General features: G+C 47.1%; 1 protein-coding gene across 2 annotated transcripts; it reads right to left on the bottom strand.

Annotated features, from left to right (window-relative positions):
* Positions 1-1,472: 1,472 nt before the first annotated feature.
* Positions 1,473-10,162, bottom strand: LOC125550642 (methionine S-methyltransferase). 2 transcript variants are annotated; one of them, XM_048713679.2, is made up of 12 exons: positions 9,691-10,156; positions 8,491-8,684; positions 7,892-8,098; positions 7,708-7,803; positions 6,843-7,031; positions 6,501-6,689; positions 6,187-6,423; positions 5,941-6,075; positions 5,416-5,736; positions 4,956-5,135; positions 3,648-4,634; positions 1,473-2,110 (listed from the first exon to the last, which is right to left on the bottom strand). In XM_048713679.2, exons 1-12 carry the CDS (start codon positions 9,932-9,934, stop codon positions 1,808-1,810), a joined length of 3,282 nt encoding a protein of 1,093 aa, XP_048569636.2. In that variant the 5' UTR covers positions 9,935-10,156; the 3' UTR covers positions 1,473-1,807. The 2 variants fall into 2 exon arrangements, with proteins under 2 accessions (XP_048569636.2, XP_087373897.1); XM_087517771.1 differs by lacking the exon at positions 1,473-2,110 and having other exon boundaries at positions 3,633-4,634; positions 9,691-10,162.
* Between the last annotated feature and the right edge of the window lie 7,092 nt (positions 10,163-17,254).

Here is a 17,254-nt window from a genome sequence, read left to right as displayed (position 1 = left end):
TGGTTTGATGTCTCAAAATTTCAGATTTTTCCCATTTTGATTTGTATTTTTTTCAAGTGTACTGTTCATGCGGGTGTAGGTGCACCCGGGAGTAGAAAACCCAGTCTCTATCAAACATGTTATAATTTGGAACAGAGAGGAGTAGTATCACTATTAGCCAGCCGTAGACTTATTAAACCAAGAGATGCAGCGGATAAATGTGTTGTCACGTACTGCTCTCGGTGAGGGAATAGATCGACGTCCATGGGCAAGCTTCACCGTCATCATTTTACCAGTAGAACCCGGCCCTGCCCTGCCCTGCCCTTAATCGGGGTCGTAGCTAGGGAAAAAATGAGCAAGCTGCATTGCGTAGTGCTGCAATTAAGCTCACCAACAGCTTCCCCATAGGAAAGGAAAGATGCTAACCGATCGAAGTTTCACCCTTCATGCATGCAGTATCATGCAATGGAAAGATGCTAACTGCATCTGATATACTTATATACTACTCCATCTATAAATATGTGTAGCTAGCTTCCATCTGTCTCGGCCGAGTGAGAAACTGAATTGCTTCACCGATGCAGCAACTGCTGAGCAGTCCGCATGCCTCCTCCTATGCCAGCAGGCGCTAGAATTTGGATTGCTAAATTCCAGCATGCAGTAGGTGAAAACTTCCCCATAGGAAAGGAAAGATGCTAAACGATCCAAGTTTCATCAACTTTCAAGTTACTGACATTAACATGGAATGGAAAGACGCTAACTGCACCAGATATATGTAGCAGGGATACCGCGCCGGGAATTACTCCATGCTTCCATCTGTGTCTAGCTCGGAGTGGGAGTATGTAGGTGATCGAAACTGAATTGCTTCATCGATGCAGCAACTGTTGAGCAGTCTGCATGCCTCCGCCGGTCCGAGCAGCTAGCTAGTTCCACTATATAAGGAGCTGCTACAATGCATGCGCCACGGTGCACCCTGCAAAGTCTTCTCAAGTCCGTTCTCTGCTGGTGGTCAACTGGAAGGCCATACCGTGCTCTCTGCTGCTGGCGAAGCAGAACAACGACGTGTGGGAGGGGAGCAAAGAAGCCACCAAACTAGGCGACCCTGACGACGGCATCGGGATCCACACCAAGCAGCAGGCGATTGATGCTGTTCTCGTCGTGCTCTGGCCATGGAAGCAGAAGTGCAGCAAGAAAGTTACGTGGCTCGTCTAGATGTTCGATAGCCACGAAATGAAATACGTGCTGTACCACTGTAGCAGGATGCATTCATGTTCAGATGTGATCCCACACCCTACATGTAATATGTATACAAAATGCATGCATGTTGTGGTTCAACTTGAAATGAAATAAACGCAAATAGCGCTACATGCATGGACACTTCTTTTGGTGTGTGTGTGTGTGTGTGTGTGTGTTGGAAGTAACTCATGGTTTCCACTACCCAAAAAAGAAAAAAACAAGATTCAAGGGGACGTGAAGGACTATGACGAAGCAGTCAGCAAGGGAAAAGACATGCCTCGGTTAATTAGAAAGCTTGGAGTAGCACACAGCATCAATCTGAGCACAAATCTTCCCCAATTCTCCAGTTGTTGTTTCTTCTTCTTGCACTCCAAGCTTTCGATCCAGTCCGATTTAGTCTCTAAACTAGTGCCAACAATCATACCGACGGCAAGGAGACATTATACAATCAATCTGAAATAACTATAACCACCGGATACCAGAAAGAAAAGAATCATCTTCCAGCCAAAACCTTGTCGTAGAAAGGAAAATATTACCGCTTTTCAACGGAATAGTAACCACTTGTTTGAGCATGATGAAGCACTCTAGCTATCCTTCATGTGAGCATGTCGACTCCCAGAACAAACTCTTTGAACCTGGTTATGCAGCCCATTGCCCGGTTGAATTCGCTGCTCTCTAAAGCAAAGCTGAACCGGCAGTAGTCCGGTATCCCGTTCCATTTACTACTGCTTATACACAGTCCAGTGGATCTAAGAATGGCTTCCCTGATGTTGCAACCATCGAGCGTGCCTTCAAAACCTTCAGTCTTGAATGATTTGCCAATGTAGGCTGTCGGTTTCGCCAGCATCGAGATACCACCATGACAGCCAGGAACATCCCAGCCACAGCTCACAAGTGTCTGTTCATTGCATAAAAAAGAAGAGCATGTCAAAAATTGCCTCGCAAACTCTACAACGCGCAAATTCAAGGTCCTCACAGCCAGTTGTGCAAAAGTATGTCTAGCTAACTGCATATTACCATTTCCTCCTCGAAACAGGCTTTCGCCCCGCTTTATATATTAATAAAGCCATACGACCGAAGGTATTGAGGAAATCCTCAGAAACCGATCAAAACACAAAAAACGACAAAACTAGCCAGAACCGCTAAAAACCACCACTAAATGCCTCCACGAGTCGCCGAGAAGAAGCACATAGTACTCACACTCATCGGCGACGCCCCCAAGAGGGTCACGACATGAAGCACCGCCGCCGCCGTGTCCACCGAGGTAGACAAAGGATTTCACCCTGAGTGTCGGAGGGCAAGGAGAGGACCAAAGCGGCGCCCCAAGAGGAACGTAACACCCACGGGCATTACCGCCACCGGCACCAAGGCTCAAAGCTTTCGCTCAGCCCGACCCCCCTACCACGTCGTGGGAACAGGGCACAAACCCCTCCCCGTCAGGGACCCACCACAACAAACCAGGAACTCCAGATCCCACGACTACCACTGATCACCCACCACAGCGCACCTCGCCACCCACATGGCCAAAGCGCATTGCCAACACCACTCACCATCCAAGACTGCCACCATGGAAACATGAGATCGCCACCAAAGGAGCACCTTTGTGCGGACATCACTGGCATAGAGATGGATCGCATGTCCCCGAGAGGAGAGACCTCCGGCAGCAAGGCCCAATCCCGCCTGGATCTAGCCCTCTGACCGACGATGCGTCCAGGAACGACACCCGCCGGCGACACCAGGCGGCACGCCTATGAACCCCCCTGCCTGTACGCTGCTGCCGAAGTCACCGGGCTACTCCCGACCGCCAGCCTGTCATGGTTCCTCTCGCGCCGCCCCTCTAGATCCGTCCGGCACTGCGTCAAGGACCATCGTGCACCAAGCCGGCGAGGAAGTGACCCGTGCCGCCCAACACTGCCGCAGCCACAATCTGGATGGGACCATCATCCCTAGCACGCCACCGCGCCGCCATCACCAGCTTGACCCGCAGAACGCCGCCGTCTGTCAAGCTCCGCCCGCCACAGCCTGCCACCGCTCGCCCAGTCCCGCGCGGGCCGGGACACAGCGGCCGCCAAGGAGTTCCTCCGCCCACAGAACTAGGGTCGCCACGAGAGAGCACCTTGCCGCCGCCGTCGACACGGGCTTCGCCCGGCGGCATCCTCCGGCAGCGACGCGAGGGGGGGAGGGGATTGGGGGCAGCGCTAGGTTTAGGTCGAGTCGCCCTGGACAGGTACGACCTAGGTTTTTTTTTTGCCCGCATATTACAATTTCTATGGAATAGTACAGATCAAACTGATTTTTCGATGGAATGATTGCCAACATGAACTCAAGTTACTCAGATTACACTAATAAGGTTCTGCCAATCTTTCTATGTGAAACTAAGATCTGAAGGGAGTACAAATTTAAGAGGGCAGTTCAGAATGTTACAAAAGGCTAACCTTTGCCAAGTGGTTGGCACGATTTTTCAGTGTCTCCTTTTGCTCCATGATGAGATTAGAGAAGTGTTGATCCCTCTTGTTCTTAAGACCCAATAGCTTTCTGAAAGTGTACTTCAATGTGCTATGTGGCTGACTCAAGTTTGCAAGATTATGTTCAACGACGGACAGGTCATTGAAAATTAAAAACCCAAAATCAAGGCCAGTCGCAGTCAGCCCAAGGGACAGCTCTCCGAGCATAAAAGCTGTGAATGGGGGATCTAAGCAAACATTATAAGAAAATCTTTCCAAATTTCTCCAAGCCCAGCGGTCGGTTTGGAACTCCAGACCAGAGAAGGAGGTATCTATCACTACCCTAGCTCCATGCATAGCACAAATAGAAAGCAGATCTCGTATCTCCTTGTCACTGTACAGGAAACCAGAAGGGTTAATTGTAGGGCCAGAAATATAGACCCAGGCCCAATTTTCTTCCTCAATTAGAGCTTCGTTTAGAGCCATTGGTTCAATCTTGAATCCTGAATCTGAATTTGTTGGAATGGTCGAGATGTTTGCGTTCATAAACTTTGCTGCTGAGACATAGTGCCCATTGGTGCCCAAAGGGAAAAAGAAGGTACCTTGTTCTTGCACGCAGCAAAGAACAAGCTTGTTGAAGAGTGCAACACAGGTGCTTCCATAGATAATTTCCATACCAAAGCCATCTAACCTGTCAGCATAACGGTCTCCTGGGAAACCACCATAGCAACATTTCACCAGCTTTTTAATGCCGAAATGAACATCAGTTTCAGAATCCGTGATGTTCTGCCTAACAAAACTTTCAAAAATGGAAGTGTTCACCACAGAAGGTACTGGCAAGAAGCTGCGGTCTAGATCCATATGAATGATACTAGATTCCTTGGAATCAGGAACGAAAAATTCAGCTTCTTTTAGGGTTGACATAGCTGATTTAGAAAATCCTATCATCTTCTGAGGTATCACTTCTGCAGGTTGTCTCTACAAACGAGCAAGGAAACATCAAAAGCCTAACCAAAAAATAAACATTAAGGTCAAAAGAATTCCATAGGCCCCCTTTCTTTTGAAGTGTGATATTCCATAGATACCAGGGCATATTATTATTATTACTCATAGTTAGACATCATGGAACATAATCAGTCATCCTACTAATATATTTAGCTGTTCACTCTGAGTACCCGTTATCCAACTAAATGGCTGAGTTATGCTGAGAGGAATGTCCACTATTGGCACCATTAGACAGAACAGTTTTCCATTATCATGAGGATGAGTGGAAAACTGGGGGAGTTACGTCATGATTACCTCTCGCTGTGCATGCCGGTTGTCAATTTGGAGCGCCAGTAGCTCGCGAAAAAGACAGCCATAATATTGCTGGCTGATCACAGAAGTATGTCCTTCCAATAGCTCAATAGTTTGTGACAATGCCTTATAGACAGTTTCATCCTCAGATATGGCAAAACCAACTTCCAGATCAGAATAAACCTGCACAATAATCCAAAATAAGGTAGAGCACATGCAGATTAAAATATTTAGGAAGTTTCTAAAGTAGGTGTAAGAATGCAGAGAAGTTCAAATACAGTGTAGGATCGTCTTTAATGTATAAGACCAACCATCGATCACATATACACATCCCCCAGTGGGGTCAGGGCGTCAGGTTGAGACACATAAGGTATTTAACTCATCATAATAAATCGTAGTTAAAAGGAGACATGAGAGATCAATCCACCATGGAACAAAATTGATGTGGTAAAGTTATAGGCACCTGATCCTTTACTAGACCACAGAGTATAACTGCATGCGACGGTAGGGTGTTCTCAGCAAGATACTTCAACACACCATTAGAGTTTGGCGGGCTAGACAACTCCAGATGCTCTGAAATATCTACGAACAGCCGGGAACCAACATCTCTTGTTGCACTTAGTATATTCACTAGAGCAGCACTCGTGATAGCCTCAAACTTAGCCAGGCCAGTAACAACCACCTGAGGCTTCAGTTTCCTGATCAACTCAATCAGCAGATCTGACTGGCGTGGTGCTGCAATTGCAATGACTGTGTCTTTAGCATGGTTACAATCTGCTCTTCCCTGAAATTTTAAAAAGAAGCATTAACATCAACATTCTTGAATCATCATATTTTCTTCACCTAAAAGGCATGCCTTCTCCATTATTCCTGTCAACAATTTTTTTTTAAAAAGCAGAAGAACATTGCACCATTAAGTAGTACAGACTGGGTGTTGCACTACATTCACAAGCTGCATATGCATGCATGGGCCACACACAGGGAGTACCTCAATTGCTGAGGATGTTAACCATTGTTTCGGCAAGTGTCTGGTCAGATGTTCATCCACAATTGCAAGCGCCGGTGAGAACAGTCGAAGAGAAATTTCTATGGCAACAGCACGAGAAGGGAATACAGCAACATTCTGGTGCACCAGAAAAAAAAAAGGAGGATCATATGAAGCACATGATAGAAGCGGCAAATAAGTTGATCCTATGAATTTCTGGTATAAGCGAACGCAACTAAGAAGCCTTACATCAGAAGTTAATGGGATGTTGTAGTAGCTCTTCATAAAGTCAGCAACAAGATTCCGGAAGTTTAAACATCCAAATGGAGGCTCACAAGGATTGGACTTATTCTCTTTCAAAAAACTAGCAAGGTATACTAGGAAGGCCATTTTTTCAGCAGCAACCAAATCATTATCAAAGGACAAATCAAGGGAGCTGCTGATTTCATTGAACCCATCTTTAAGAATCTCAAACAATTTCTTCACCTGAAAATCGTCTGAATTAGTACTACTTCCATCACTGTATTGTTTACTTTACAAATCTAAAGAGAGTGTGAAGGAACCTGAATGGGTTTGTGAAGTTGACAGCCATACACAGACAAAGCATGTGAAACACGGCCACCAGATTTCATGTATGCCTGGGCTGTGCGTGCAGAGACAGACTGATCCCCGACAAGGTCCATAAAAAATTCAAATTGATGTGGGCTGTTTTGTTCAATTTCAACTAAAGCTGAAATATCAGTGTCGGCAGCCTGGAAAATTATCAACTAGTTGGTGATGATCCCAAACAAGAATATCAAATTGTAATATGAAACTATGAGGCGAGAAATGGAAAATCTATGCCCTACTAAAACCAGAACATAATGCTGGCATGGAAAGATTTCCTGGTTTCACAAAATTGATACCTGCATAATTTTTGTTTGCCAGAGCTTACTGATATGGAATCCACGGCGTAGAAATAGGCGTTCACAGACACCTTGACCTGGTCGGCCTCCTATGTTGAATATCATGATACCCATAGGCTTTATGACAGCCATCCCTTCTTCAACTGCCCGAGCAATCAACCCGAGGCCAAACTGGTCCTCAAAAAAACCCTGGAGGTAAGAGATGCAACAAGTTTACAAACATAACAAATAAGCACAAGGGAAATGGAATAGAACATTCAGCCATCATATGAAACATTGTCTTGATTAATACTATGTGTGCATCATGTCAAATGATGATGAAATGCTTAGCAACTGACAAAAACTTCTATTTATAGGGATCAAAAGAGATATGTTGCAAAAAAAATGAAGTTGTGCAAAAGGTGGAAGTCGAGGTGAGGAATTTCAGACATGGAATACTGCCAAAAGAGTTATTCTAGTATCCAGCATTTAGCCTAGTTGCCCTTTTAATGTAGACTGCCAGTCCTGTCCTTCCTAACCATCCAGTTAAAGTGTTAAGCTGATTATGATACTTGTGGGACCAAGTTTTCAGTACAGATCCTATATTATTTATAAAAATTATTTAATTATATCAGAGCTAGCAACACATGCCTACAAGGAAATAGCATACACTCCTAAGACATTCTTTTTTCTTATATCTGGTTATATACAAAATGTAGTTACTTCAAAGAGCAATCAAGAAATAAGTTCACTCCAGCTAGAGAAGTGACATGAAGACAAATCGCCATTGGTATTAGGTAAACTGAATGGAATAAGTTCAACACATTACACATGTCAATACATTTTCCTTAAGTGGTAATCATGAAGAAGGTATATCTCTACTTACCTGAAGAGCACAGTAGTTGCTCAAGGAGTACAAGAACTTCTCACTTGAATTTTCAGTCATAATCTTTGACATTGCCTCTGGATTGGGGTTAAGAATCTGAAAAGCAGATTTCGAGAGTAAGCAATTTCCTTCGGTTCTGGTCTACTATAATTTCCTTTCACGATACAGTAATAACTAACCGTACCTGTGGTATGCAGCCAACAATGCAATCAAGTTCTATCATGTTATCTATACAGTATGAAAGAAGATCAGATTCATGGAATTCAACTCTATCCAGCAATGTTTTTCCCTCCCTGTCATAGACCGGGAGACCATTGTCGTCTAGGGCATTCAAGTATAGATTTATCCATGCAATCTTGATGGCCCTTGGGTTAATATCCAGACCATAGACCTGCAAAGAAATAAACAATGCTCAGCTTGGGTTCTGACAGAAACAACGGCTGGACTATGAAGGTAATAATTAGCTGCTTGCAAATTAATTTGTTTGACTGACATGTGCGGATCAAAATCTAATTGGATGTCATTTCCCTCTTTCCTGCTTTAAAGGACACACTGCTCAGTTCAAGAAAAAAGGACACAATGCTCAGCGTGGTTTGAACAATGTGTGGTATTAGACTAGATCCTTGCTCAAAATTGAATAATAAATGCTCGGTAGATATTATTTTCCTCAGAGGTACCAAAAGTGGTATATCATTATAGCAAAGTAAATGTATAACTGATGTGGCTCCCACTTCTGTAGCAACGACGATAAGATAAATTATTGACAGAACTAGAGAAAACCACCTTCAAAGGGGACAACTTCTCTGCAAGCGCAATAGATATCCAACCATTGCCACACCCCAGCTCTCCATACGTCTTATCCCTGGAAGTGGAATCTTGATGCTGATTAAGGCCCTCATAAAAAGCGAAGGACCAATCTTCAGGAGTGAAAATGCTAGGTATCTCCATCATTGTTAGCTTCGTGCTTTGCTGGAACCCTAGAAGCAGCTGCTAAATTAGAAGAGAAAAATTGATAGTAACACTCTCCAAAGTATGTAGGCTATGGCCTATTTATTTTTCTTACTGCAATAAGTTTGATCGCTGCAGTTAGGATTGTTCTGCCAAAGATGAATTGTAAGAAGAAAAATAGATAGCATCAACCTCCAAACTCTGCAGCTTACACAAAAGAATGAAAAATGATGCTTAGAGGCCATGAAAACATTTCTCTGAGTACCATTTGACCAATGCCTTGCTGTGTGCTAATCTCATGTGAACTTCCGTTGATCCTCTATGACTATCAAACTTCCACAAGAAAAGAAGGTGGTCACATTGAAGCCATATCTTTGAATGCAACTAGCTCCCACAAAAACAAAAAACAAGTGTCTGTTTTTGGTTCACTTTCTCACACACATAAATCTGGCTCCAACTAGTCACCAAAAAAAAAATTCTTGTTCCCACAAAAATAAATAGTATATCCATATATTTCTAAACAACATATAGGGAATCTCTGTAAAAAAAAGTGCTAGGGATCAGATACACTAACAGAGTAAGCCTCACACAAGGAGGCACATCACATTATGTGCAGTACCGGATTCTGAAGCAAACGCTAAAAGTTAAATAAAACTCATCAAGTAAACTATGTCAGACAGATCCGGAGTGCCATTGTTTCCATTTTATATGAGCACCAAAAGTCCAAAACAGAGAGTGTGAATTATTCAACAAGCGAGACTGAAGTGTTCCCTGCATAAGGAGCAGGGGGATCAAGTCTCTGCGCAATTACACACTCATAATCTCACACACAGTTGCAGTCGAGGGACACCTAGCGCTTACATTAATCAGCAGCATTATATTTATAGGCCGCCACATGCCCACATGGTTGACACTCCAGTGGAATCGCCCACGCGCTTTACCTAAACACTACAATAACCCATAGACGTGGCCATTATAATTTCGACGGCCAGACGGCCGATTTCCGCGAAGGGGGAGGGGGGGGGGGGGGGCGACCTCGGATGTGGGGGTCGACGACGACGTCGCGGAAGTGGAAGGTGAGGAAGCGGTGCTCCTGCCCGGCGTCGAAGCGGCGGCGGACGGCGCCGAGGAGGCGTCGGGCCGCGGCGCGGGAGGCGCGGGCCTGGAGGCGCTCGAGCACGGCCTCAGCGGCGGCATACGCGGCCTCGCCCGACGCCGCGCACGACGACAGGAAGGCGTCCACGTCCTTGCTTTCGTCGTCGCTCGCCGGCGCAGCCATTCGCCCTGGTTGGCCTCCGTCCGAGAGGAGGGGGAGGCGGGCGGCGGCGCCGATCGTGGTGGCGGACGAGTGAGGTGAGGGGCAGAATCGTAAAATGGCTGCTTGGGGAGGTGAAATCCCCGTGAGACAGTGCAGACACGACTGGACTGTCGTCGAGCCGTGGTCAAGGTCAACTGCAGAAAAATGCGTACCCGGTTTGGTCGCTCGAGTCAACCGGTGGTTTGACATCCGCATGCTACTGGATTATAACATGTTTTTAGAGCATCTCTAACATACCCCTTTTTTTCGGGATAAAGAAAGATTTCTATTAACTCAAGGTGACAAGTCAGCCACTACCAGTTTTATTACAATGTCGCTCATAACCGAACCCAACCAAACAACAGTACGAGGCATACTTCTACCATATACAGCAAGAGCATGGCTCACTTTAGTCTGCAAGCGTTTAATAGCAGTAATCAAAATCTCCCTAGGGTCATCCGCAATCATCCTTTGAATGTCTGTGATGAGTGCACCTGATCCTGAGCGGTCCACAGACCGAGCGTTTAGCATCATGACCGCTTCGGTGTTGTCCATCTCAACCACAGTGGAACGGTCTGTGCGGTGTAGGGTAATCCCGAGTCCTTTTCTACACGCCGCAAGTTCAACATCTAGGCTGTTATCACATGTGCGGATCTCTCTACAGGTGGTAAATATGATTTCGCCTGCTTTCGAGTGTAGCACCATGTCGCCCCCGGCTTCGCCTGTAGCCGGCACATAGCTACCATCAACATTCAGCTTGGTCCATCCAGCACGTGGTGCCTCCCAACGCAGCTCTTCCTTCTGCTTCACTGTGCGAGAGCTAGCAGCAACTCCCACCTGGACGACCATCTTACCCTTGGCCATATCTCCTTGAGGCCAGTGATGGATACATAAGAGAGAGTTGATATACCCATGGAGGAAACTGCGGGATGCTTCGGTCGGTGGAGGAATCTTTCCGTGGGTTATTTCATTCCGCACGTACCACACATGCCACATGGTCATAAGCACAACCATGCGTGTGGTATCCGGAAGTGGCTCCAGCAGCGAGAACAACCATTCCGGGCCTGTATTAATGATGCTCTCCGCTACTGGGATGGGCCAATCCAGTGCCATAGCCCTCCACAACTCCACTGCTAGGGGGCATCTGCACATCGTGTGGAATCCATCCTCCCGTTCCATTTCACAAAGAGGACATGCATCAGTAAGCTCAAGGTGTCGAGATAATTTATTTGCCCAAGTAGCAAGCGAGTTGGACACCAGTCTCCATGTAAATACGCGTACCTTTGGGGGAGCAGGGCACCCCCATATGGTATTCCAGATGGCGCGACAACTATCCAGTCCCCTGCTCGATGTCGTTGCCCTTGGACGGTCGCGCTCATCCATGGCTAGGCGGTAGGCGGAGCGTACCATGAAGATACCGTTCTTCTCCAGGGCCCATGCAATAACGTCATCAGGGATGCGAGGCAATGTACGAATGTTGGTGATGGTCTCGACATCCGTCGGGAGGAAGTACTGCGGCAATATCTCCGTGCGCCACGCGCCAGAGGCATCCAGGAGCTCAGAGACCCGCCACAGTCGGCAGGTTCCTGTTGTGTGATCAGCTTGCCTGTCGGGGCTGTAGAGAGCCACCGGTCGCGCCAAATCTGTATGCTGCTGTCGTCGCCGACGCACCACACAAGCCCCTTTTTGAGGAGCTCCAAGCCATACTGAATGGCCTGCCACGTAGGGGGACGCATTCCCCATGAAGACTATATCCACAAGCTGACCCTCCGGATAATATCGAGCTTTGAGAACCTGCACACATAAACTGTGAGGATTAATCATTAGCCTCCACGCCTGCCTCGTCAGAAGGGCTTGGTTAAAAAGACCTGCCTCGTCAGAAGGTTTTTGAACCCCCAAGCCGCCCTTCATTTTATGTGCCAGAATACTCGGCCACGCCGTCCAATTCGTTTTCCTTTTGTGTTGAAAAGAACCTCACCAAAAATTACACACCATCCTATTGAGGTCGTCGCACACTGACATCGGAAGTTTGAAGACCCCCATGATATATGTTGGGATCGCCTGTGCAACAGCCTTGATCATCACTAGTGGCTGGGGCGCACCCAGGGCGCGCCTCTTGAGGCATGGCTGTGCGCACTTTTCTTGTTGTTGGATTTATTATCGTGTTTGTACAGCCCAAATATGATAGATGGATCACATATATATAGGTGGTGGGTGCTGCTGAGGACGTTGCGTCTAGAGACGATACAGTGGATTGGTCTTCACTGAACATTGGTGTTTGGTTGATCTGATTGTGTTGTGTGCTGCTGTCTTCTTTATATTTTGTTTCCCAGGACCCAAATCATTACTCGGAGGAATTCAGAAAGAAAAAGTTGGTGCGAACTTAGAATGCATATCTCATTTGTTTCTGACCTAGTAGAAATGTACCCATCAGAAACAGAAAGGCCAACAAAATTCTAGTCAACAGCAATTCATAAATTAGTCATCCAGCAAAAGACTGTTTCCTTTAAGCCAAAAGGCAATTCAAAAGTATACAAAGAAATAATTGAGGTAGATTTAATCTCAAATGTTAATAATTGTTCTTACATAAGCCAAACAGATTTTTTTGAAGGAAAATTGTGGGCTTGCTGAAACTTATCATACTACTAAGTTACCGACTAACCCGACTAATTGAGGGGTCAGTGCAAGAGAGCTAATTTAAATAAAAATGCTGATGTTTATTGCCATTCTGCCATGCAAAAACATTCTCAGCCGTTTGGGCAAATGATTGTCTGTTCAAAAGAAGGTTCTCCATCTTCGCACATTTCTTTTTCCTCAGGATATCAAATACAACAGTCGACCCACAGGCTCGCTCGTCCGCTCCCGCGAGTGGACGAGCGAAAACCCCAGCCCGCCGCCGCAGCCCCCCTCCACCCTCGCCCCCCTCCCTCGCCGCCGCCAGGGCACGACGCCGGGCAAAGCCCGCGCGTACGTCAGCGGCGGCGGGGCCCTTCCCCTCCCCGCGAGCCGCCAGGACGGCGCGGGACGGCCGGCTTCGCGGCGGGGCGCGGCCCGACGACGGATCTCCTCGGGTCGGAGGCGATCTACGGTTGGCTGCCGGGGGAGGCTTCATCAAGCGATGGGCGGCTGTTCCGCGGCTTGCGGCGTCGAGCGGCGCATCCATGTGAGCGGATCTGGTGCGGCGCCCGGGAGATGGCGAGGTGGAGGAGGAGGGCGTCGAGGGGGGTCGCGGTAAAGAAGGAGGAGGGCGCGGGGAGGAGGGCCGGTGCGGATCTGGCCGGCGTAGGGCTGGGCAGCGGTCCGGCGGTGGCAGTGGCGCGGATCTGGCGCGCTGCCGCCACGAGGGCCCGAGTTCCGCCCCGTGCTGCTCCTGGCCTGGCGCGAAGGTGGGCGCCGCGGAGGGCGGCGTCAGCACTGCACCGGGCGGCGAGTGGAGGGCGTTGAGGGCTAATGGGCCGTGCTAGATCTGGGAGGGCTGCACTTGCTGGAGCAGGGAGGCTCCAACTGTGGTAGATGCGGGATGCGGGGCCCGATCTGGCCTCTGCATTCTCGCCGTGGGGAGGTGGACCAGGCCTTCACGGCTTCAACAACAAGGTGCTGCGGCGGCGGCGGCGTGAGACGACGTGGACGAGCTCTGTAGGGCTTGAGCGGAGGTGTGCGACGATACGGACGAAAGTCCTGCACAACAAGAGCCGGTGCCGATGGCGCCTGAGGGTGTCATTTTCCTCCTTGGAGGCGCCACCGAGGTGTGTCGGCATCTTCCTCGGGCTTGGTTGGTAGTGTCTCCGGGCGAAAGCCTAGGTCCGGTTGGATCGGCGTGATGACGGCGTCTCCGACGTCGTTCCTCTGTTGGGAGCATCATGTTTTTGAGACACTACTTGGAGGTTCTATATGGCGCTCCTCCGGTGCTCGCCGCTGATTTTGGTGAAGCTCCAGATGCAATGTACGCTATCGCTGATAAGTCCAAGACGAAGCTTTTTCTGGGACCGACCGAGTTCCGCCATCTGCCTGCACTCTGCTTCAAGGGTGGATGGTGCGTTGACAAAGAAAGTCTTAGTTGGAGCTGCTGTTGTCTCCGGAGGATACCGGCGTTGGTCAAGTGACGCGGCGGTCACGCTTAGCCTAGGACAGGCCCTTTTTGCTTTGTAGTGGTGTTGACTGTGGTGGGTAGCTCGGCAGCTAATAGGGCTGTTGTTTTTCTTTTTCTTTGATCTTCGGATCTTCATATTGTTGTTCTTCTGTTGCTTCCTGCTAAATCGAATCAAGCCAGCATTTTGCTGGATCTTTCAAAAAAATACAACAGTCACATTTCGGCTAGTGTCTGGCTTTGCTCCCTCCGAAGAATCAGCAAGCTGCACATTAAGGAGATTATATGAATCCACTGTTGGAAGTGATCATACATTTTTTAGAAAATAACAATGTATGGTAAGGAAAGAAGTCTAGCTAGCAACCCAGAAACTTAATAGCGGCTACAGAGTATAGCAAGCATATGAATGATACTGCCTAAGATGTGTCTTTCAAAAAAACAAAAGGTGCTCGATAACTTTAAGCATATAATTAACTAAGATTTAAGCAATAGTAACCAAAGATTGTACACATTACGTCGCCCGTCAACAACAGAAGGCAAACAGATGGAAAAACAAATCATGGGAGAAATGTACAAATGGATGATATCAATCTCTAGTGCTTTATTAATTATCATAGACGAAAGCATGTGAATACCTCTTCAGGACAAGTTTTTTCAGTTGGCCTACTTCTTTTTCAATTAAAAACTGAAAGCTTACGCTGTTTTACTTCCATATCCATGGGTCCAAGCCTGCAAGGTTTAAGAGGGTGCATGGTTTAAGTCATATACCAAGTAGGCACTGCAAAAAAATGTTGAGAACTAATAAGGAGAAAGGAGCTTAATTACATGGTGCAGTATCCAGGTGCAGCCCTGAAGGCATGTGAATCAGAAAGCCCAATATCAACCTAGCGCAATGAGCCAGGCTCAGAATCAAGGGTTGCTTGCTGCCCAAATTTCTTCAGCAATGCTGTTACGAAATCAGAAGGTGTGATTCCTTCACTTGACTGGGGCCTCACAGATTTTACCAAGGTGGTTGTAATGTCCAGTAGAGCCTCTGCATCCGCTATTTGCTCCCTGGGTCTCTGCACTGCAGTGTGGAAGAACATCTCATTTTGTGTTTTGTATATAGCATCAATGTTTCAAAGCTATAACCAGTAAAATATAGAACATGATAGACATTTTATTATACGGTAAGGGCGTGTTCCAGTAGGAGAGGGGGATTTGGAATTTAGTTGGATAGAAATCCTTCAGATTCCGTGTAATCTTTAAAAAATCCAAAAACCCTCATCAACACACCTTCAGCAAATATTTTGACATGGCACAGTGATTTCAAGGCATGCCAATACTTGCCCATGTTTGTCTGGAAATGCAATCTTGCAGACAAACGTCCATTCAATGAGTGCCAAGATGGAAACGTGTTCCACATGAACATGCAAGAACAATCTGCAGTCTATTTATGATGCATACTACAGAGAGATCTAAAATAAAACATGGTAGAACTACAAACATGACGTGAAAGTAAACGTATGATCATGCTGCACACTCTACAAGATGCGCCAATGCTACATAAACAGAGGTTCATATCATTTGCTTGATGGTTTACTTCTAGTGATGTCCCCTGGACACTGTAACTGAATATGCAGGAAAAAGGTAAAGCTCTCCTTTAATGTCAGGTAGAAGCTCACTTACAGGAGGAAATTAACTTCTTCAATTCTTTTGCCTGTTCAATGCAGTTCCCAGCTGCTTTTGCTTTCTGAATGTAGTTCAGGAATAATTTTCGTACCTGTCATTGAATTTGGCAATGCAAAAAATAAATTGGATTTGCAGTTTAATATACCAAAAGATATAGTAGTTTTTACAGAAGAATATACGCCAATCTATGTAACATATTTTTTGGAGAAGAGGCATACTTTCTTTACTAAAGATGGTCATAGCAGCCTCCTTTTTCAAGTTTAGACCCTGTGATGCTTTCCTAACTGCCTCTCGTTTATCAACGTTGTGCCATCAACTGACAAAATTGCTTCCTTGACAACCCGCGACATCCTAAAATGGTAAGAAGAATACTGACACACAACAGGCAACAACTTTGCTGAACTAAGCATATCTGGAATTGAACCTAACATTATGTAGTGTGTTAATGAAAGGCACAATAGAAGTATAAAATGCATCACCTTTTCAAACAATTGGCCGCAGATGTCAGTATGAACATCATCAACAATTTCTTAAGGAATGCAGAGACGCACTTGGAATGCCATAAAAGCTTCTGTTGCATCCTTGCTCTGCTCTCCTTCAGCTACAAACCGTTGAAGGTTATGTTCCTAGCGAAAATCAATTCCTGCTCGTACAACACAAGACCAACAATGTAAAACAAGATGAAGTAAACGAAGTCAGTTGCAACAATATCAGCGCTGAGCTAATGTCTGATGGTGTAGGTGTATAATGAATGATTGTGTACTAATGCATATAGGATATGCATATGACAAGGAGGGGCGGACTGCGCATCTAAGAGAAAGAAAATAGTGAAGAAAATCTGGGAAAGGGGGCTGACCAGGAAGCAAATTGGGCACTCCAGGAGCTGGTACACATGTGTATGGGGTTGGAGATGAAGTTGACGACAAGAACGACCTCGACGAGGATGCCCGCCGCCACTTGGGACGAACAACTCGATCTTGAGGTCGACACCAACCAGAAAGCCGTCGACAACATTCTTGTCCTTAGACGGCGGCGACGAGGCGAGGCGCAACTTCTTGGGCAGCCCGACGCCCTTGACCCGCAAGAACCCATCTCCGGTGGACACCCTCTGCCGAGAGGGAGACGAGAAGGCGTGGAGCTCGGCGACGTCCGCTCCATCAATCTGTCAAGGAGGGTGGACATCGATGGCGACGTGGGGGTCACGGATCTGGCCAGAGAAGCGCCTTCCCTTCCTCCTCCTCTGACATCGATGGCGGCGCGTCCTCCCATTGATCCTCGTCACCAGCATCCGCGCGCACGCGTTGGCGGCAGGGGCGCGGACCCGACGGCGACGGAAAGAGAGAGCATCCTTTCTGCCTGCCTCAGTGGGGAGAAAGAGAGAAGGGAAAAAGGAGGTGACATGCGTTGGTTGGAGCGGGGCGGCCTGGCGGGCATACCTGGCGACCTATTCCTTCTGGACGAAGGAAACGAGCAGTGGTTGGGCAGCGACAAAGCCAATTGTGCAGCGCTCTCACCTCTAGCGCAACTGTCCTTCGCGGTTCGCC

This window comes from Triticum urartu, chromosome 4A, assembly GCF_056163025.1.
Source record: "Triticum urartu cultivar PI428250 chromosome 4A, HENAU_Tu73, whole genome shotgun sequence".
In the NCBI taxonomy this organism is placed as follows: domain Eukaryota; kingdom Viridiplantae; phylum Streptophyta; class Magnoliopsida; order Poales; family Poaceae; genus Triticum; species Triticum urartu.
This window is presented reverse-complemented; position numbering and strand designations above follow the sequence as displayed.